At 37.0% G+C, this 23,746-nt stretch overlaps 1 protein-coding gene across 1 annotated transcript in view; it reads left to right on the top strand.

The window, feature by feature from the left end:
- The window catches only part of ERP44 (endoplasmic reticulum protein 44), a 55,195-nt gene that overhangs the window by 8,981 nt on the left and 22,468 nt on the right, over window positions 1–23,746 (top strand). The window contains exons 2-4 of the mRNA XM_080378620.1: window positions 12,005–12,077; window positions 13,967–14,006; window positions 17,034–17,149. Coding sequence (XP_080234746.1) covers window positions 12,005–12,077; window positions 13,967–14,006; window positions 17,034–17,149 — 229 coding nt within the window. The remainder of the gene's footprint in view (window positions 1–12,004; window positions 12,078–13,966; window positions 14,007–17,033; window positions 17,150–23,746) is intronic.

Raw genomic sequence — 23,746 nt, 5'->3', positions numbered from 1 at the left:
ACAGCTGTGATGGTGTTATGCTGTTTCCCATAGCTGTCGTGATTATGAAGTGATATAATTAACTTTCTCAAAAGCTTCACAAAGAGAAAGCTTTTCAATGATGTATCCACTTTTGTAATCCCAAGAAGAGCTTTTTGTTCCTTTAGTCACTGTCTATCACTTCTGTCTCTTACAGTTTATTGAAATCCACTTTCTTAAGTTTTGCTGGCAACACTTAGCCCCTAAAGGCTTTGCCAATCATAAAAATTATGAAATTTCATAAATGTGTATATGAAAATACTTTTTTCTTCTTCTCCCTGTTGTGTCAATTCACTTGGGATTTTGGATAGAATGACTGAAAGACAAATCAGTTGCTTCACAAAGGTAATTAAGACAGTATGTGGTGTGGGAGGGGAGCAGGGGGGTGAACAGTTAGGGGTTCTTTCCTACTAATGAGCCGTTAATTAGTGAAGGGAGCTCAGCAAGTGTGTGGGCCTCTCAGGAATTACCTTTGAATGACATTTAAAACTGCTTTGGTTAAGAATGTGTAATTGCAGGGGGGAGAGACTTTTTTTAAGTATTTTTCCTGTCAATATAGGCCAGCAGAATTTGATAAACTAGGGCAAATATAGGCAAAAACATAAAATTGGCATTGCAAACCTCTTCAACATTATTTTAAAATAAGCCAATGCGTAGCTGTGATACCTTGCTGAGGATTTGGGTAACAATTTTGGTTGCAGCAGTCCTCTGTTGAGAACAGTAAGCTCGCTACATGTAGCTTGTTAATTACAGAGCCAGAATGTTTGATACTTGCTACCAGTTCAAGCACTGTACCATGTGAATGTGTTCACATTATTTTTAGGACCAGTCTGGAATACTTGCTTTAATATTATTGTGGGAGTCAGCCTGAAGCTGGCTGGGTTAATATTCCTTGGGCAATGTAAACCAGCAATGGGGTATGTCTGTATCATGTTCTTTCATGCATTTCAGAATATCTGTGGCATGTCCTGTGCTCTGCATCCTTTACTCTTCTGCTGTCCAGGGTTATCCAGGATAAATTGACTGCATATGTGCAGACTGTTCGCAGCTGTTTAGGGTAGAAAGAAAATAGCTTTTACATGCTCTGAGGTTAGCCATTCATTCTTCAAGCTACATGCATCTGTGGTCCCAAAGGTGAATTTTTCTCTTCAGATTCAGGTAGCATTGCTTTAATCAATGTTCTTCTGTAGAAGATAGCTAATGAATTAATTGTAAAATTTATCTTTTTTTTTTCTCATTTAAATCAAGATTTTTTTCCAATGCCAATGTGTCAATTAGAATGCAGCTGTGGAGTAGTATTTCTATTACTGCTTAATCAGAAAGATCTTATCCCTTGTCTTCTCATATGTCATTTGAAGGTGGCAAATAATAAATAGTAACCTAAAAATTGAGGCAAAGCATTTGTTAGAGACAAGCTAATGGATTGCCAGGGAGCTTCAATATACTATGACTGGAGTTTGCATGTAGAATGCAAGTTTATGGAGTGTACATCACAGATTTGCCTGGAATGAAGAAAAGAAAATAAAGTAACAGAAATTTAGATGATGTTTTAAATTGATTTGTTCTAAAGTTCAGAGTTCTTAGGGAATGAGAAGCTGATGCAGCAAAACCCCATTGTATTTTAGAAAGTTTTTATTTTCAAAATTCAAAGGTGTGATTCCTCAGAAAAAGAGGGAGGAGAGGCAGCAACACAAGACTGAATCTCAAATGGGTTTAATGTATGGAAAAATGGCTTTGTATGCTACAGACAGCTGTGTCACAAAGTACCATAGTTGTCTTGATAGTTAACAAAATCTTAACATCCTGCTGAAATACTAGGAGGTAATGTGAGGAAATGTGGCACTCGATCATGCTCAAGGAAGAAAAAAAGTATTTGTAGCACAAGAAGGGTCTTAGTGATACTGGAAGTAGTATTGCTAAAAGCTCTAGATCTGAGGTTAGTAAGCCGGGGTGGTTTCATGCGTATTCATGTCTGTGTTAGTTCTGGCTGAGATTGCAGGGGGCAGCATGACCATGTAATGCTAAAACTGGAAGAGTATTTAACTTGAACTGCTAATTGTTTTGTGTAGGTTTGCTGTATTTTTTAGGGAGTGTTGCTCTGCTGTTTACTTCTAATCATCATTGCCTTCATCTTCAAATAAGGATGAGGCAAATCAAGCTGGCTGTGGTTCTGTGCTTTCAAACTGAGGTTATTCAGTAGTACAAATAAGCAGCAGCGCTAATATGAAAAGTACAATTGAAATAGTGTTATCAGACTGGTTTGTTCACTTGTATTCTTTTAGGTTGTCTTTAAAGTGGTAAGTAAACCAGTATGTTTTGCTTCCCTTTGGGTGGACTGGGTGAGAATGACCCTACCTGTATTTTTCACCTTAGTATTTTGTTTGTCTAATTGTCACTGTTACTGCTCTTTTTTGTTGTCTTGCTTTTTTTTTTAAATCCAATGCTTCAGCTGTATAGTTTAAAGCTGTATGGATCCTGCACCTCAGGACTTGCAGAATTGTGATATTTCATTTATAAATGCTGATAAGAATATGCAAAATGCACATTTCTCCAATGCTGCACTTTTGTTGTGCCATCTGACTGCTATTTTATCTAAATTGGTTCTTAGGTATTTCTATCATGGAGGGCTTGTTTATACATGTTTATTATAGCCCTTATATCTGCATTTGAGCAGTTGGTTTCAATAGTTCATACCTACTTTTAAAACAAGTTCCGGCCTGAAAGGTAAAACTCAACAGCCCTGTCTTTGCTTACAGTTCCCACCTTTCTGCAAAGAGATAGGTAACAATGTTTTGGAGCAGAAGAGTAAAAATGTATTCAGTATTGCAGGTTGATTGTATGGTTAATAAAAGGATAAGCAGCAAAAAGTGAGTAGGTGTTGAAGCTGAGCATTTCACTTGAAATGAGTTGTTTTTTGTCTTGTTGAACAATAATACTGATTTGTATTAAAATATAACAAAATAGAAAGTGTCTTGTTTTTAAAGCAGTAGAATGTATGTAGGCAGCAAGTATGGCAAATTCAGTTATCAATTTACATGTTCAATCCAGATTATTCCAAGGTAGCATGTTCATGTGACATGGTAAATACAGTTTCTCATGAAAATGCTACTTTTGGTTTCTTCATCTTAAGATTATGCTTTGAAGGAGAGATTCTGAATTCTATGGCCACTCCTTCCACAGAATAACATAAAAAGTTTTGGATACATTTTAGTTTTCATTGTTAGTCCAAGAATGAACAAAACGCACATGTGTGTATATATATGTTAGGTGGAAAAAAAAAAAAAATTCTGATTTCTTGTTCTGTGGTAGCCCTGTGTGTCAAGACTAGAATAAAGGGCACAGGAAAGACTGTGGAAGGTCATAAGGAGTAACAGGATAGTATGTTGTTTTCTGTAATGTTCCGTGTGGCTCTCAAAACACAGTTCCTAATAAGCCTTCTGGTTGGACTTGACAATTTGTATGAAACAACACACAATTTCTTCTCTAATGCTATGCATCAAAATAATTTCAAAAATATTACAAGTGCAAAAATGGCATTGGATTTATCTTCAAATGCAGAGAGGAAAGTATTTAGAAATTATTTGCATTTCAAGGTTACATGTGTGATCTGTAATGTGAGGAATGGCATTAAAGAACACAACCTCCAAGATTTAAACTGTCTACAATGAACACTTATGGTAATAGATTTTATGTGTAATAGCATAGCAGTGGCTGAAATAGGGAACAGGCCTTTTTCCTTAGTAAAAAGGGGCAGCAAACTATTCTGCAGTGTTAGCCTTATCAAAGCCTTGACAAGACCGAGATACCACTTATTTTGTATTGCTGGATCACAGCTTTAACTTATAGGTGCTGGCTTTCACACACAGCAACAGCTGCTTAACTTGCATTAATAATTTTGGAAATTGCCTTTGTATTTTAAGTGGTTTATTCCTTCTTCAAAGTGCATCTGTGTGGTGTTGCCAGATAATCAGAGCAGTTTGTAGATATGTGAAAGAAAGGAAGAGTTATCAGAACATGAGGTTTTTTCCTAAGAAGCTGTACAAATTATACCTTTCTTTTTTCAGAGGAATTCTAGCTTCTTGTGTAAGAGAAGAAGCTTGGTAAAGAAAGTATCTATAAAGATTCAGAATTTTCAGTAGTTTCCTGGGGAGCTAAATTCATGGCTTTAAAAATGTGAAACAGCCTTTAAGGTAGGTTCACATTTCTGAGGATGTGGAACACTCTACTAAACGTTATTCATGAAGTAATACAGTTTTTCAGACACCTATTTACATCTTTGTAGGTATATGGACTGTGTTGCCCTTAAATGGGTGTTTGAGACAAGTAAACTGGTGCATTAAGGTCCTCAGTAGAGATTGCCATTTTCCCTCCAGGCCAAGAGAAATAACTGAAAATTAGAAGTAGTTCAACTGAAAATAAATTATAGGTCTTACCTCTTGTGAATCTTTCTTTTTTCAGACGTGCTTTGTCATTTTTTGAGCCCCGACTTAAACATTTCTATAAAAGAAAATGATCCATAAGTTTGTGCCCAGAGATTTAAGCTTTAAAATGGTGTTTGGGTGCATGATTCTGCTACTAATAGCTTTATGGAAAAAAATGCAATGCATTGAATTGCACATCGTGTTAATGAGGTTTAATTTTCATCTCTGCAATGGACTTTGAATGAATATCTTGTGTCGTCTTATAGTAGTTCACAAGCTATTGAGGTTAACTTTCCCATTTTTTCTGGGAATGTTTAGTGCTGTGGTAACAGGCCATGGAGATAGATATCTTTGCAGCTATGAATCATTCCCAGTCATGCACAACAATCCTACAGGTCCTTTGTTTGTATGTTAAGTTCAGTTGTAGAAACCATTAGCTGTGAGGTTTTCTTCTGATTTGGAGTGTCAAATCAATATTATTTGGAGTTTCAAAGATACCGTTCTAAATTATGAATGTGTTTGGGTTTTTTTGTTCCCAACATTTTCATTGGCAAAAAGTTCTTCAATATTAATAATACATGTACCTACACCAAGTATTCCTGTCAGACACTTGAAATGGGAGTACATGACAGGATATGTGAAGGAAAAAAACCTGTTGTGCTACCTCTTTTTAATATGGTGGTCTCTCTACCAAACTCTGTGCAGTTATAGCACTGTTTGGCTAATTCACTATAAAATTGAACTGTCTATCAAGGCTAAAGAAATACGTTTACTTTTCTAATATATATATAATATCCATATATCAGCTGAGTTAGATTCTATCTCTGTTCTCATGGAAGGTAGTCACTGCAATTGTTAAATCTATTTTTAGTAGCTTCTTTTGAGTGTTTAAAATTTCCCTGATTAAAGATATGGCTCTTGAGAGAAAAATAACAGGAAAAGGATTATTTTGGTAAGAATTTAAAAATTGCTCTGAAAATGTAAATATAGCTCAGAAGTGATCGTTAGTGTTCTGAACAAATACAGTTTTGTCTCATAGTCTTGTAGTGAAAGGAGCTTACATTATTAACAAAAAACCTGCTTAATCAACAGGGATGGCAGCAGTTAGTCTAAATTATGAAAGTATTCAGGCACAGTCTGGAATCAAGTGGTGACAATTAAGAATTGAACTGCTCTCACTGAGAGGGTGAATAATATTCTTTTTTTATTTTTCCCCACCGTTCTCTATTTACTGTTATCTCTCCCTGCCCTGAACTTTGTGGTTCATTATAGGGCTTCTGGGAATGCTGCCAGCGAGATGCTCCTGATGGATGGCTCTGAAGCCAAACTTCAGGGGCTCTTACAATGTCTGTCAGCCTCGGCGTTGCTGTCTCCTGGGATTGCTGTCAATTTGTATCATCCTACAGCAGGCTGTAAACCCGTCTGCTTCCTGTTGTCCACGAGTTTAATGCAGACCTCAGAGCAGCAGCAGATTAGCGGCGTGCATAAAGGAAAAAAGTACTCGAGGACCGAAAGTCAGCTGCAGAGTCCTGTGGGGCTAGGACTTCAGGTAGTAACTTCAACATGTCAATCTGGATTAGGTGTGGGCTAGAGCTGGTTGCTAAACATAAAATGATTTTGTGGTAGAGGAGGAAGGTGGTTTAGTAGTGTGCCTTTAGGATTTCCCAGCAGGAGGAGAAGGTAAATGGAAAGTTCAGCAAGTGAAAATGAAGACTGTTCTTATTCACTGCCTTGAAGGTGTACTACTAATTAGAAATCATAATGCTCCAATAATAGATTTTCTGTATTCCTCAGATAGTTTGCTCTGCAAATCAGGACCTCTATTTCATTATGTGAATTAAAAAATAAAGATGTGAAGAACTAAAAAGACCTGGTTTTTTTTTCCCTTTTCTTGTAGTTTTAAGATTATGCACAGTTAAATTGTTAAACTCCTCTGCAAGAAAGTGGTGTATAAAGTATGATAAACTTGGAAATAAACACTACTAAATCTATAGGCCTGTCTCTTCAGTTATCAGTTAAAGAACTAACAGCACTAACTGATAAGAGTGGAATGTTGATAAATGGTTGACCTAAATCTCCTGAATAACCAGTGGGCTTGTAGTGGTTTAACCCCAGCTGGCAATGAAGTATCACACAGCTGTTCATTCGCTCCCCATGTGTCAGGATGGAGGAGAGAATCAAAAGAGTAAAAGTGAGAAAAGTCGTGGGTTGAGATAAAGACAGTTCAATAGGTAAAGCAAAAGCCACACATGCAATCAAAGCAAAACAAGAAATTATTTCACCACTTCCCATCAGCAGGCAGGTGTTCAGCCATCTCCAGGAAAGCAGGGCTTCATCATGCATAATGCACCCCCCTTCCTTCTTCTTCCCCAAGCTTTTAATGCTGAGCATGATGTCATATGGTATGGAATATCCCTTTGGTCAGTTGGGGTCAGCTGTCCCAGCTGTGTCCCCTCCCAGCTTCTTGTGCACCCCCCGCCTGCTCGCTGGTGGGGTGGGGTGAGGAGCAGACAAGGCCTTTGCTCTGGGTAAGTGCGGCTCAACAATGGCTAAAACATCCCGATATTATCAACACCATTTTCGGCACAAATCCAAGACATAGATAGTCTTATGCTAGATACCATGAAAAAAATTAGCACTATCTCAGCCAAAAGTAGTACAGGACTTCATTAATTGAATGTGTGGAGTGGCAATTGAACAGCATCACAGTCAGCAGAAGACGAGTTGAAAATGTGTGTGTTTCCTGTTTGGAAAAGGGATGTGAAGCCTGGCAGAGGTCTGCCAGGTTGGGAGTGAATGGAAGGGGGTTTGTTCAGGCATTTTGTTTGGTGTGCTGCATGTCAGAGGAGGATAATACTGTCTTTTGGGCAGTGCTTTGAGGTCTTTCATTAGAAAGAATGAGTCAATGTCAGCTAATTTGTAGTTACTCAGAAGCAACTAATACTGGCTCCCAACAGAAGTGGCGAACTAATTTTTAACTTCAAGTGGGGATCAAAACTGGACCAGGAGTACTAGGTTTTCTTTACAAATTAAATTTTCCAGGAAAAACATGAGCAGTTTTATCTTCAGAAATATCCAGGAACCTGAGGTACTGATAATATTCCTACTTTATTTGACAGTGTTTCTGAGGACCAGAAGAGTAAAATTAACACATGCCACCTCCTCTTTCCTCCCCCTGTATAAGCACAAATTTTACCTTTGTGAATGCAGTTCAGTTCCTGACTTTGTCCCCTCAGTAATGTGTTCTGTAAGTGTATAAAGCTTTCTGCATTCATTTGGTTTAGTCTATAGTTTTTGTCATTTTTCTAAAGTGTTAAATGATTGTGAGTAGGTTACAAACACACTTATCTAATTTGTGCGGTTTCACATTCAAGTATTTAGTATTTTAATATTCTACTGTATTTTTTGAAAATTTTTCTTTCATACTATTACCTTCATAGTTTTACCTTCAGAGATTTTAGTAGTTTAAGTATTTAAAAAACACAAATATAAAAATACTGCTAATTTTATCCAATATAAAGGCAGTGACCCAAGTTATTTCCACGTGTACTTACATAGGTAATTTTCCTTTTTAATTGTTTTTTGCAAGGTGCTTTCTTCAGTGAGTTTGTAGCTGTTTTGTGAGGTTGGTTGGAAAATATTTTTTCTCACCAGTTACATTCTATGTCCTTCTGTAGGCCAGTGGAGTGCAAAGTTTGCATTTGAAAGTGAAAAAACTCTGAAGACTTTTTTTTTTTTAGCCAGTATGTTTTTCAGAACATATGTTCAAGACCTGTTTTATAAGGTGTGTAGCTGATATTCAAAAATGATCTCCTCAAAAATATCTTGTTATCTGCCCGTGGGTATCAAGCACAGGCCTTGTGAAAGTTCAGAAAATATTCTCAAAACAGTGTAGCTTCTTAGCAATTTAAATAAGAATTTGTATTCCTTCATGTTAAGTATTAATGCTAGTAATATCATAAACCCTCTTGCATCTCCTGGGAGAGCAAGATTACTGAGTCAAAAGAATGTGTTTTCTTCCTTACAGGCATTATACCTTTATGAAAGCTTCAGCTGAAGTGTCTTTTGCATACTTACTGACATTTCTTCAGGGAATATTTTTTTTCCCCCTGAGCCTATCTACTTATGAAGGTTTTGGCACCCACAATTAAGAACATGATTATGAATGTATTTTGACAAGATAGAAATTTTCATGCTTCTAGTGGAAAACTTTTTTCAATTATCTCAGGTTTTGCGCAGCTTTTGGAGAAAGTGTTCATAGTCTCAGTATTTTTCTGCTACTGTTTAATATAAAAGGGCAATAGGATATACAGCTTAATTTCATTTTCACCTTCAATATATGAAGATTGAGGTCTTTGTTTCAGTATATGCAGCTTGCACCGTGTTTTTCCACAATAAGAGTTAAGAAAGCAATCAAAAATTTTATTCATGCTATAAAGAAGTTTTAATTTGCTTTTTCTGCACATAGCACAGTCTAGTAGAGGGTTTTATTGGTTAGTAAGCCCTGTGCTTTGATTTTGCAGTTAAATATTTGCATTGGAAGTTAAGGTATATTGTAGCGATTTACAAATGCAGCTACGGTTCCTGATGTATTTAAGTATATCTGCTCAATAACATAGCCTATTACCCGATTGCAGATAATATGCTTATCTATGTTACATGTAATTTATTCTATTAGATTTGTGTTACTAATATAAAACTGTATTAGAAAAAGCCATGTGGGTTTAAGAAATTGGTGTCTTATCTGTTTGGTATACTTAGACAATACAAACTGCTGAGCTTCTGTGAAAATAATTTCACTGAGACTTACTGTGGAAATTCTTTCCAAGTATGGATGCTGATGCAGAGCTGTGTGCAGCAGTTAAAAAATTCCCACTTTCTAGAGGCTTATGTGGATTCTCTGTGTCAACAAGCATTATCTAAGGTTATAAACAGGGTCAGTAACTCTGTGGTCTTCAAGGGTATGATCAGAGGTTACTGAGACCTTGTGGGGGCAGCTAAAGCCTTTGGAACTAAGATGAGTTTGCAAAGTCATCTGTGGTAGGAACATCGGATGTTGGCCAGCAAAATTAATGTTGAGTTACATTGTCCTATATTGCCTAAAGCAATACTCCAGTTGTTATCGTTAATCCATAGCTACTGCTTCAGTTGTACACAAGTTACATCTAACCTAATACTTGCAACAAAACAGCATGTGCATACAAACAAAAACTATGCCAGCGCATTCACATGCTTAACTGACCTATTACTATAAATGTAACTACTTACTACCAGCACCTCCCTATAGTAACACTATGGAAGTGTCATCCCATGCACCACCCAAGGGATGATGGGAAGGTATCAGCACTGATGGTTGCCATTGACTGTCACTCATCTGAAAGTAATCTGACTGATGCGGGCCAGGGTCCATATATATATATATATGTGTGTGTAGCTTCTCTTTGCAAAGACTGAAGGCAGTCCTCCCTGACTGCTCAACAGTCAACACCACCAGCATCTTCAAAGGAACCTCCCCAAGACTGGCCTGCTGCAACTTGTACATCACATAGCTTGCCTAATCAGATATTTTTTGGCAGACAGTGTAATTACACTGTTAATTTTGATTATGGACCTTACAGCTCAACTGTTAGTTTTGTTTCTCTACAGTCATCTTAAAACCACAGTTCAGACATTTGTGTCAGGCAGTTTAAGTGCTGCAGGAAGGCTGTGCAGCCCTGCCTCGGATCTTCAGACCTGCATATAAGATTAGTCTCTTGTCCAATTACCAAGTGAGAAGCACTGGTACATATTTTGTACTATCACAACTTGTGGGGTTTCAGCCTGTAGTGTAAGATGGAGCATATGTACTACCCAGTGGCTTCTGTATGGGAAATATGAAAGGATTGGTATCTTCACTGAAAAGTGGTTAGTGATCCATAAATCAGAAGAAATCGAAAATGGTTGCTGCAAATCTCACCTGCTTGCCATTTACAGTGATAGTTTGAGAGCTATTGACACTGTCTTGCTGCAGAAGTGTGTCATAGTTTTCGAAGCTGATCTTAATGAAAGCAGGCATACAGTTTGGCTGGTTTTTTTGAGGCCAATATTTGATATACACTTTCCATAAATGTTAGAAAACTTGATGTTTGATGCTGGGTTAATCTTTTGATAAATTGTAAATGGTGTCAAAGGCAAGTGTGCCCTGAAGGCTTGTTACTTGTAGTCATGGTTCTAGTATAGGTCCAGGATGGGTCTCAGGCTCTTCCATAAATACAGATATCCTTGTATCCAGCTGCTCTACTTGACATTATTTGGATGCTCTTTATGCTGCTAGCTTTTTTCTTGGTGTCTTTAATCAGCTCTGACCCCATAGCCATAAGCAGATTTTCTTTACAGCTGCAAGGATTAAACTAAATTTCCAGGAACATCAGTAGTATATATGTTTTGTGCCACTGCATCTCAGTGCAAGGACTGACTAATTCTTCAGATATCATTGTCAGTCTCTGGTCTGATTCCTTGACCTGTGTGTTCCTGTCAGTTCTCTACTGAAAACGTTCCTTTTCCTTTCCCACCGTCTCTGTCAGCTGAGGAACCACAGATTCACTGAAAACATGAGGCTGGAAGGCACCTCAGTGGAGTGTCTGGTCCAAGCCCTGGCCCAGCTTAGACAGGTGCTGACTTTCTGACCAGGTTGCTCAGGGTGAAAACATTTGCATCCCAGACCAGAATCTGTATTGTCCTGTTCAAAAACTTGCAGGCTTATCTCTCTCAAAGTAAAAATAAGTTGTAAATTACGGATACCTCTCACCTGGGATAGAGCAGCAACTCTACCCCGCTTTTCACTTCTGCATTTTGAGATAAACGAACTCAGCCTGTTGCAGTGAACATGAGAGTGCTCTTCCATAAAACTGCGTATTGCGGTGATAGTTGCATTAAGAGTCATGCATGTGTTGCTCTAATGAAATGATCTGGCTGATGCGGTGTCTCAGTTTTTATAGTCTGATACGGTGATTGCATGGTGGAACTGAAGCAGTGTCAAGAAAAATACAGAAGGAGATAAAAGACTGTAGCCAGTTGAGTTAGATACACTGAAACTGTTTTCTAAAACAGCAATAAAAATGGAGGCAATTGCAAGCTTTACCTAATGAGAAAATTTTTAGCCAGGCAAGCCCTGTAAGTGACAGAAGGAATTACTTGTCTCTGTGTGAAACCTCTGAGCCTATGTGCTACTGGGCTGTGTGAGATTTAGGTGGCTAAACTGGGGTTTCATTTCTTTCTTGAGAGTGAATTTATGAATGTAAGTTATTCTTAAAGGTACAACATTTACCTGTAACATTTCTGCCAGCATAATAGAAAATCAAATTAAGAGAGAGCCAATTTTGCTTTAAATATGAAAGTATGTTAAATCTGTAAATAGTGTTTATTTGTATATTTGTAGTGCTGCTGGCAGCTGAAATGCATAGACTGAATTACATACAGTTCTTTTACTGCTCTTCTCCAGCTTTTGAACTGTATTGTTTAAAATCATAGATATGTTACCACTTTATTGCTGACATATACCTTACTGGTTTGCTTTCTCTTTTTAGGTGTCTTGGCTTTTTAATCCAACAAGAAGTGAAATAACAAGTCTAGATAGCGGAAATATAGATGACATTTTAAGTAAGTATTTTGAATATTATTTTTTCTTTGTATGTTTACAGTCACTTACCTGTGCGAGTCTTGCAAAGCTATTAAGTGAATATGCATACCCTAGCTTTGAATATATGAATTGCAATTGACACAGAGCTATTAAGAGCCTATGATCAAAATTAGCTGTCTGAACTAGTGTATCACCCACCAAATTAACTTCATTGTAATCTCAACGAGGATTTTTTTTGAGTTTGAGGATTGAAGTGTCTGAGAAAAATAGCCGGTATCTTGTTTGTAGATAGGAGTGCTTGAATGCATAAGCAGAACCTGTCAAGGCAGCATCTTAGAAGTTCCCCTCAAAACAGCAGCAACTGAAACCCATGGTGATGGGCCTTAAGTATCCTGCTTGTTCTGCTGTGCTTTTCCTCAGGTTAAGCATTGTCCTGATTCTGGTGGCTTATAGAAAGGAGACCTCTAAATGAAACAGATGTGTATTCCTTGTTTGAAACCTTTTCTCCTGAAAAGTACGCAGTTTGCCAGTATCTGGTTATATTCATATGAAACAATGTAATAACTTTTTTCTAATATATGGAGAAAAAAATCTTTATGCTCTTTTATTTGTCTCTACTAGAATCTGCCTACTATTGCAGGATTGCTTTGTGTAGTAAATGTATGATGAGGGATATGAAACCTGTTTGTAAATAACTTTTATACAGTGGAAAATGTAAAATCCTTCTGTAAAACATTATTCATAAAAGGAAATATATGCAAAGTGTAAGTACTTTTTAAATTTATCCGATTACTTTCAATAAATACTTTATGCCTTGGAGGTAACTCTATATTTCTCTATGCTTGTTAATTTCCTGTTTACCACTTGCATTCTTTGCTGATAATGAAAATCTTAATGCTATAATTTTAATCAAAACTGTACTTTTTCCCAGCTTTCTCAAGAGTTGTATTTTTCTTGATGTTGTCTTTTCCAGGCTTCCAGCATCTTTGCGCATAACTGCTTTGTAACTTTGTCAATAGTGCAAATTTGTCTTGCAAATTTCTGCTTTATAAAGCTGCAGCTGATACTCTATAGTTCCAGTATTTATTTCAAGTTTTTTTCAATGTCTAGGCCACTACTATTAATAAAAATGAATTTACAGCATGGTTGTTATACTGTGTAAATATCACAATTTAATTTTTTGGGCAAGAGATTTGTCTTCATGGTTTTGATTTATTTTCCTTTTTTTTTTTTTTGGTATGTGAAAAATAATATACAGGAGCATGATTTTACTACCTCATCATATGTATCCCTATAGTATTGCATTTTTTGTATTATTGTCCTGTAGCATTTTTTTGGGGGGGGACTAAAGATTTCTCTGCTACCTTTTTGCCTTAGTATCCAGCTTCTTAGCAAATAAGGCAGGTAAGAACTAACCAGAGCAAGTTGCATAGGCAGACTGCATGTTGGTCATTCTTCTAACCCAAATAGCTAACACTTCAGCTTTTAACTGTTTTTAACACTTATGAAAAATCTAGCTAATGCTTAAAAGAGATGCTAGAGTGCAACTTCTGGCTTTGAGTGCCTTAATTTTAAGTCCAGAATTACTTTTTGTCTCATGCGTTACTTAATTACTACTTTTATGTCTTAATACCTTAAGTATTGACATTTTTTCTGTCTAATATATCAATAAAGTCAATAAAATTGTTGACTGAAGGTTTCTTTTGTCACTTTCCCATTTAATATAGATTAAATTTCAGATAAGATTTATCCTGGCAGTTTTCTAGCAATTAGACTAAGTTGTATGCGGAATAATCTAAAATATTTGCTTTTATAATTGTGTTGTGTATTTTTATAATCTCAGATAAAAGCACTAAGAGGTTTGCTTCACAATGTGACATCAGGTTTTTTTCTTTTTCTTTCCTCTCAGACAATGCAGATGTTGCTTTAGTTAATTTTTATGCTGATTGGTAAGTTATACAAGTTGGTTTTTTTCCTATGTTTAAACTTCTCTCTTCTGAAAACTCATGTTTGGCTATAGTTTTGTAATTGAAAATACAGTCATATGTTGCTTTCAAACTAGTTGGTTTTTTATGTCCTGATTACTTCCTCTTTTGCTGTTCTGCCATCTTTTCTTCCATTCAGGGCTCCTATCAGAAAAAAAAGGCTTCTGTAGTAGTATGGTATAGCATGCTATGTAATTGATTTTTTTTTCCCTCTTAGACAGTTTTCATTAACTTTTTGCTCCTTATCATACTATAGTCCAAAATATTCCATTTTTCTGTTTTATTCTATGTTGGTCCCATGCTTGTGTGCTAAAAAGAAGGCAGCTTGAATTTACACTAAAAATCAATTCCTCCTCTAATCTAGAAGACCTTCCAAGTGGAGAACTAGAGAAATTATAATTGAGGGATGAAATCTGAGCATCCAGAAAAGGAAAGAATTTGGGGCCAGATGGGTTAGACATTATGAAAAACATACTGAAAGGGAACAGTTTACCTGAAAAAAAACTGTTTTTTAAAAACTTGCATACAGATTCATTGTTAGAATTAATTTCAGCACCATACACTTTTTTTAAAATTGTGTAATAAGTAATTTTAAATGTTCTGTTCTGCTCCACCCTTAATATTTTTAAAAGAATCTTTAGCGAGGAAGAAACCAGAAAAAGTGTTCAGAGAAAGTAAAATTTAACATGTAAATTAATATAGAAAAAGAGGTTAGAAGTAAAGCAATATATAAACCAAAGTACTGCACTTCAAATATTCCTCTCCCTGCTGTTTTGCTTTGTGAGCATAAAGCATTGGCCTTCAGACTCAAAGGTTATGTAGGTGATTAGACTTCTGATTCCTTTCACCTCCTTCACATCCCACTGTATGTCTAAGTCTGTAGGTTTGTATGGCCTAGAAATAGAAATCATACAGAGCTTTACATGAAAAATTTACAGTTTGCCTTTACTGATAATTCATTCAACTAGTAGCAGGGTAATTTGAATTGTTTTGTAAAAGTGATTTTGAAAAATTCATACCCAGTCTTTTCATGCAGAAGTTCTCAAAGATGTTTTTAATGCCTTCATTTAAACTTTGCATAAAGATAGAGATTATGCCAATTGAAGCCAGTTTAATAACCTTTGTATATACCTCTGTCATTTTATAGACAATTGTTATGTTCAATTAGTTTGCATCTGTTCATTTGCTACCACAGACTAAATTGAGGCACATTTGAAACTAGAATTTTTCTTTAGAGAGATTGCATTTGTTTACCAAGTAAGCTGTTTGTTTGAAATGTCTTTCTTTATAACAATAGTACAACTAAATAACTAGTTAAGAAGGAAACTAGGTCTAATCTCTTAACCTGTTCTGTATAAAATTATGCCGCAAAGGCTGTCTTTTTAAATAAGTAAATAAATGAAACTTCAGATAGTTATTTTCAGTCTGTGATCTGCAGATAGCTGGTGGATCATGGGCTACTTCAAAAGGTTTTAATGAAGATAACCAAGGAATGCAAACCTTGGAGAGTAAATTTAATACACTGAAATTTGGGGTCTGTATTGCAATTGAAAAATCATTTTTGGATTTTCCAGAAGACGTACTGCAGGAGGGTAAAAAACTATGTTCTGATACTTCTGTGATAAGGGGAGTATACTGGTATTTTAAAACTTAATATAATAAGGTAACAAGCATCCTGTTTTAGGGCCTTATTGCCATAGCTCACTCTGCAAATCCCCACTGTTATCAGATCCTCTGTAGAATAGATTTGCTTTGAATTTAAAGACTTGCATGTGCTTGCAAGTTGGTTCACATTATAGCAAGCCATAATTTTAAAACATCACAGCCTTAATTATGATCATTACAGGTAGGCATTCAGTAATAACCTCTCAACCTAGCATGCTGCCAGCCTCTGATGTAACTTGACCTTTGAATGAGAACAGAACAGTTTTGCTGATGTAGATACTCTGCTGTAAGAAGAGAAGAACGAGGAATGAGGAATGTAACATAACATGCTGCATAAATGGGTAGCATACAGTTGTCCTGCCCAGAGCAGATTTCTTTCAGAAAATGGCCTTAAGCCCTGATTGTATTTTGAGAGCAAAACTTGCCTCTTCACTTGAGTGTGTAGATGTAACAGCATCCCCAGGCTATCGCTGCTAAGTTTAAGCAGGGCTTCAGTGCGGGCTGTTTTATTGCAAGTCTGCTCCATGAGGTCTCATTCTGTCAACTTCCACAGTGCTGTTTTATGTCTTGAATTTAAAATTCTGCTCTGTGTTAAGAAGAACATACTATAAATTTTTTTTATATATATATTAACACTAGTGCGTAGGTCCATTATTACCCTAAACTCCCCAAAGCCACCAAGGCATCTTTCCAATGCTCCAGCCTTTTCCATGGGCAGAAAGAGAGAATTTGCTTCAGAATCTGACATGACTAGACAAAGGGACCCATGGGATTCTCTTTGTTCATAGTGATGTAATAGCAGTCTGTTAAAATTCTACCAAACTTGAGCAATAATATAATAAGCAATACTTATAACTTCTATTTTTGACTGTTAGAAAGTTATCTCTGTGGTATTTTTTGAAGTTGATGGTGAGTAGTTGAATCTCAACAATTCAAGTAACATCTCTTACTGTATTTTTAAAATTACTTGCCCAGGGATAACTGAGGTAGAAAAAATGAAGAGCAGACTTCATGAATAGAATATATTTCCTGAAGACTTTTAATGGATTAATAATGTTTCCTAAGCAGATAAAGCAGGGAGGCATGGGGGATAAAGCAGATAAATCTAGAATGATTTCCCCCCACCCCAACCTGAATTATTTAAGTTACTTTTGAACCTATTTTTACCTAGTTAGTTACTGGGATGATTACCAATAGATGTGCTTTTCCAGTAGCTTTTCTTTCTTTGTTTTCATTTTTTTTCAAATATTGACGTATTCCCAGAGTCATCAAGTAAAACATTTCAAATTAATATTTTGAAGTTATGATTTTGTGTTCTATCCACAGGTGCCGCTTCAGCCAAATGCTGCATCCTATATTTGAGGAAGCTTCTAACGTAATTAAGGAAGAATATCCAGATAAGAATCAAGTGGTGTTTGCTAGAGTAGACTGCGATCAGCATTGTAAGTAAACCCCAATTTAGATTTTTCCATGCTATCCTGCCAGTAAATTACTCATTGCATCAAACAATATATTAGACAGCAATCTGAGATGGAGCCGTACCTGCCTCATCATTTAGCCCAGAGTTGCTTGTATACATCAGTGAACCTCTTTTTGCAAATTTGTAAGGGCATTCTCCAGTGTTTCTTTCTCATTGCATCCATAAACATACATTTATATGAGTTCAGCCTCTCTCATTTAATGGGGGAAAAAAAGGACTGGGATTATAAATTGAATTGGCTTATTGAGGTGTCAGAGAAACACTAGTGCAACAAATGGTGCAGGTCTTCACTACCAAGAAGAGGAAGAGGTAACTTTCCATTGTCAGCGTCAAGAATATGTTCTGTTCAGGTCTTCCTTCCAACTAGGAGTCATGGTGGACTCTAAGTTGCCTTTCACATAGCCAGGAGGAGATCAGAGCTTTTCTGCTTTGTTATTTGTACACACACTAACAAATGGTTACCTGTTGGGTTTTCCCCACATCTGTAAATACATGAAAATGATATGCCAAACCTTACTCATTTTATGCTGGTATTAATCCCAAACGTTGCTTTTTAATCCCATAATAAGTAAAATGTAAGGAGCATCTGCTGCATATTGAAAGACAAATGGATAGCACTGAGTTTTTTGTTACAGTGCTTTTTGTAGTATAGTATCAGCTGTATCGTTTTATGCTTCTCAAAGTTTTACAGCATTCACAGGTATAATTTCTTGCAGTGACTTGCGATTTCCAAAGAGTACTAACAGCAGGAATTCAGTTCTAATCAATACTGATTATAATATTTGGGCTTTACAAAATTGTAAGCAGCACCGCAGCTGAGGAATCACTGCACAGAGTTATTAGTTTATATCTGCAGCATATTCCTGACACTTACATAGACACAACTATTGGGTCAATCTAAAGAGAGAACTTTATAGGACAAGAAAATGCGTATCTATGAAAATTATTTGATTTCATTTACTTTTTTCTTTCCCATTTTGACAATCTAACTTTTTTGATGTTAGAGAGGATTTTTCCATATAATGAGAATTCTTGGCTCGAAGTGTCTTGGTTCTTACTTGCAGATTTAAAAGTCAGTAAGTCAGTCTTCCACTGGCACCATTGTGTGCTCTGTTTTGTATACATGCATGTAGTTGCCCAACAGTACGAGAGCCTATCTTGTGATCTTGAAAGAGATCTCAAGCATTAAAAAAAAAACCACAAACCACCAAACTTTCATGGGAGCAAACAGAATCCACCCAGTATCTGAAATGTAAAATAAGCTGATTCTTCAAACTGGTGGGAGTGGCCAAGGAAATTCTGATTTGTCTTTTCCCAAAGATCAGTAAGACCAGTTCGTGACCACAGGAAACATAAATGCCTCTGGGCTTAAATCTTTGAATCACTGGCATATGGGAACCCCTTTATAGCCTCAGCTGGAAAAGAGGTGCAACAGTATTCACCTAAGGCGGCTGCATGCTTCAAAGCTGCTCAGGTACCCTCCTGTGTTGGAGTGGTAGTTATGTCTTGATACATATGTCTTGATACAAACTTGATACAAAGTTTGAATGTTGGTGTTTTTGAAGAGCGGTTACATTAGGCACATGGCTGTAGAATCTCCTCCTCTGAGCAGATCTAGTGCCTTGAATACAGTGTAGAACAGTGCAGTTCTGTAACTGCCTGGAGCATTTCCAGAGCAGCAGCAGAATGAAGAGACCTGGCTGTATGTAATGTGCTACGTAAGATATTTTTTAGTCTCCCTAACTTACAAGTCCAATAGCATTTTTTCTTTCTCATTATAATGTTCTCTGTTAAGTGAATGATTTCCTACCTCCTTCCTGAATAGCCTTTTCCAGTATCACAGATTTTTGGGGGGTTTGTGAGGGTTTGGTTTTGGCCGGGGTTGTGTGGTTGTGTGTTTTTGGTAGGTTGGGTTTTGTGTTTTCAGGTTTTTTGGACCTGGAATACCCTCCCAGATCTCAAATACTTAACTACATTTTCAGCTTCTTTTTTTCACACTTGGTATTCTCTTCTACTTGCAATCATCCATTTATATGGTGTGTCTGGGAGATCTTAACCAAAAGCATAGCATTAAGTACTCATATTTTCCATCCCTAGAAGTCAATTTTCAAGTAAGGCAATGAAATCCTTTGGAGGAGTATATTGAAGGCAAAGCCTGACAGGCAGTCTTTGCTGGATTTTTCTAATTGAGTTTTTTGTCTTTCTTTGTTCTGAGATCTACTGCAGGATATACACAAATAAATAGCAAGTGTTATGATTAGGTTTGTATCAGCTTATTAAGCCAGTCACTCTACATACTTGAAATTACTTTTACTTATACTTTTGTATATGTTCTAACACTTTCATCAGTAATAGTTTTTCAAATAACCTTGAATCAGTTTGGGAGAAGGGGAGAATTAAGGACATTCGTACTTCCAGTTTACTAAAACCTTTCATGGTTGTCCTTAAGTCTTATCTCAGTGTTTAACAGTTTGGTTGGCTCATCTTTTCATTGAGTTACGATATTGACAATGAAACTTTCTGTAAAGTTCTCACAAAATACTGTAGTAAGTCTGTACTCAACATCAGCCTGTGATGTCGAGTTTTATTGTTAAGGTTTGCATTAACAACTGAAGTCCTTATTTTGTTTGCTGTAGCTTTAGTTGCTTGGGTAATTCAGAGAGTCTTTGGGCTGCTGGATGCCCAGTGTTTAGAGATGTTCTTGTCTTAGCTGTTATGCCTAAAAACAGTGACGTGTTGTCGTCCCATCCCATATCCTCCCCCCACCCCACCCCCACCCCCCAAGTATTTGAAACACCTTAGAAGCTTATTGCTTAATCTTCTCATGTGCTCATTGAATTGAGCTCATGAGAGCTTGTTACAGAGAGCTAAGGCCTGGATGGAGGAGAAGATGTTACAGCAGAGATTGTCTTCCTTCCCCTGGGAGGAGGTGTAGTGGGCTAAGTAGTATGAGGCAGCCAGGGGTTTTGGTCTTTGTTTTTATTACTGGAATACTATGAGTTCTCTGTACTTACTATTTGTGTCCTTAACTTAAGAGGATGATGAGCATGACTAGTGCTGCAGAAGCTGTAAAATGTGAGAACTAAAAATAAAATCCTGTGACAGACCAAGTCTTTTTTCCCCAATTTGCATTGCCTTTTTGAATTAGAATAGTAAAGCTGCATAGGTCATTCCTGGTTCCTAGTGTTTATTTACTGGGTTGTAAGCAATGGTATGTTTTATGGCACATAGTTGTTGTGTATGTCCTAAAGTTTTAAGTATTTTAACTTTGATTTTGATGGATATAATAGCAGCTGTATAGTAAGAGGGTGAATATTACTCAGTTATCCAGCTTGGGCCTGCTGTAATAGTTTACTAAATGTTGGAGTCAAGATTGTTATTGTCTCTCCGCACCCCCCATCTGACCTTTATATTTTTGCTTGTGTTTACATATTATAGCAACACTAGAATGTTTTTGCCAATATTTTGGGGTTTATTATGCCTGCAGATTTCATACCACTAGTAGTTCACTATTAGGATGATGTTCTAGAGATGGTGGATTATTTGCACTACAAATGATCTGCTTCTTTTTGAAGGCAAGTCTCTGTAGGGAGTCCAAATAGCTGATTTCAGGCCACTCAAAAACAGCTTTCAGAATGGTCAGCCAGGCATAGATACTTTCCATTTAATGTACTATTATTGAAGCACACTGCAGGGCCCAACAGCTCACGCCAGCTTCTGAGGGTAAAGCAAATTAAAGAGAATTATTGATGCACCGCCAAATGTTTGATTCTTAATGACAAAACCATCATTCTGTCTGCTCTTATAGCCAATATAAAGATGTTTTTCTGGGAAATGATAGGCCCCAATGTGATGAAATACAAAATCTAAACACTAAAACTATATCAAACCTCTGTATGTGTTACATTTTATACCAATTTATAATATTGTGGAAGATATTTATAACTGAAATGTGTAAGTTAAGTCATCCAGCTATTTTTAAGCTGATGTGGAACACACACTACAGATAAATCTGATGAAGCAGGTATTTCTTCAGTTTCCAAGACCTTGTCCTTTTATAGGTTAGAAATCTCTAAGTTCCGCTACATTGTTTGCTGTCGAAATCGTTAGTGGTTTTGGTGTGTTTGATTTAGTAACTCACTTACCTTAAAATTTATGCACCTCTATTCTGTAATACCTAGTAAAAGTGACCTTCTATATAAAATTATAGAAGATCCTTCTGCATATACATTATTAGGAAGGTTTTAGTTTGGGGTTTTTTTTGCTTGCTTGTGGGGTTTTGTGGGGTTTTTTTATCCTTTGTGTTAAGCCTCAATGTTGGAAGCTCACTTGGTACCATGGATTTTCCATGTTTATGTGCTTCTATACTGCAATACTCGGTCACAGAGAACTCGTGTTTCTGGAGGAGAGTTGGTTTTGAACAGTTTCTGTGAATTCAATATTAGGAATTATGATACAGACTTCTTATAAACTAAAGTATATATTGTGGGTTTAATTCTACTACACCAGTAGTTCCTTTGGTTGTGGAGTTATAAAATATAGCAGCGGGTTTTAATAAATCTTTGTGTTTCCAAACAGAAAACAACTTCTCACTGGTGGGGTGTTGGTAAGTGCTTTGCTAGACAGACTGATTAGGGGGCTGTTGGTTTTTCTTGGAAAATGGCCATGAGTGGTACTCACATTCACTACTTGAGCTGCTGATCTCTCTGGGTCTGACTATTCCTGTAATGTCTGCTAATGTTAGTCTTCAGAGAGTTACTTAAATTGTATTGCTGCTGTGTCTTTGGTAAGCAAAATAACTTAGTGCGGTAACAAATTTGGAGGTTCATAAATGAACTATAAATGAAACTGTAAACAAAAATGAGGATTTCATTGCATTCGTGCCACTTTGCCTGGAAAAAAAACACTGGTCTGAAAGTTATTTGGCTAAAATAAAAAGTGGAAGTGATTCAGAGAGGTGGTTGATGGCTCTCCTCAGGAGAGCCATTTTGTTAGCCTGTCGGAAAAGGTTATGGGATGCCTACTGATGAGGCCCTGCTAAAAGCAGGCATGGCTGTTGTGAATGCTCCTTTGCAGCAGAAGGTGGTCTAGATTTGTTGTTACTCAGCTTCTTAGTAGCTGAGTTTGATGTAGGTCATTGATTGCTTTTCTTGTACCTGTTTTGGTCCATTATACAAGTCACCAGTATCACAGGCATCGGGGTGGGATGCCTGGTTTAGATGGTCTTCCAAGTTCCTTTCTAATTCTGCTTCCTGTGAATATTCCCAGGTCCTATGGTTATGTGCAACTGTCATGAGAAGAGTAGTTTAACTGGGGAGAATTAATGCTATATTATGAAACACTTAAGCATAAGGTGAATGTAGTGCTGTATGTAGGGAACTAGGAGGCAAAAAGGCATTTGTCAGTGAACTTGAGAGAAAAAAGCCTGTGGAATAAGTAAAAAGGTACCTATCAAAGACAGATTTAATTTCTCATCTGTAGTGTGCCCTGGCAGGTAGCCTGAGGGACTTGAAAAGATGCGATTGATCTCAAATGAGCAAGCAGAATACTCATTTGGTTGTCCCAGCTTCAAATACACAGCTGCAGGAATTTTTTCCCTTTGAGATAGAAGGTATTGCACAAGGGTGAGGAAGAATTAAGATGATTTGACACAAAAAAAGGTTAGTTAGATCCAGTAAATTCAACTACAAATACATATATATAGCTACACAACTCCTGTATCCATCACGTGAAAACAAAATTAGGAAGTGCAGTAGCCTGGGTTTGTCCTATTTCTTCCTCAGACAACATTAAGACTCTCCTTAGAAGAAGGAACACTGAATATTTTCAAAGATTATTTTTATGGGGTTTGAGTTTTGGAACTTAGATATTCCCCCCTCCCCCCCCCCCCCCAGATAATTTTTTCAGGCTATTGTAGTCCTCTGTTAGGCATGTGAATTGCTTCAGGTGGTGCCTTATATTATGAGATGGGTATTTAGGATAATTGTCAATATTGTTCAAATCCTAGTGGACATGTTTTTGAAAGCCAGTCCTGTAGACTTAAAATCTAAGTATTTGTTGGGTGGCAGTATGAATTATGACCATGGAAGACTTAAGACAGTGGCTTGAGTTAATGGTAGGGTGATACCCTCACCCTTGTAAATATTGCTGGTCCTTCAGTAGGAAGGACCTTAACTACATTGTGGGTGGTAACCTACTTCATAGAATTACAGAATCATTTAGGTTGGAAAAAGACCTTTGAGATCATCAAGTCCAACCATTAACCCAGGGCTGGCAAAACCATCACTAAACCATGTCCCGAAGCACCACCATCTACGTGTTTAATTTTAAATAACTCCAAGGGTGGTGGTTTCACCACTGCCCTGGGCAGCCTGTTCCAATGCTTGAATGCCCTTTCAGTAAAGATTTTTTCCCTAATATCCAATCTAAACCTCCCCTGCCACAATGTGAGCCCATTTCCCCTCATCCTGTTGCTTGTTACCTGGGAGGAGACCAACCCCCACCTGCCTACACCCTCCTTTCAGGTAGTTGTAGAGACAAATAAGATCTTCCCTGAGCC

The sequence above is a fragment of the Falco punctatus genome (assembly GCF_963210335.1).
Source record: "Falco punctatus genome assembly, chromosome: 3".
In the NCBI taxonomy this organism is placed as follows: domain Eukaryota; kingdom Metazoa; phylum Chordata; class Aves; order Falconiformes; family Falconidae; genus Falco; species Falco punctatus.
Note: the sequence above shows the minus strand (reverse complement) of the source record. Positions and strands in the feature narration are given on the sequence as shown.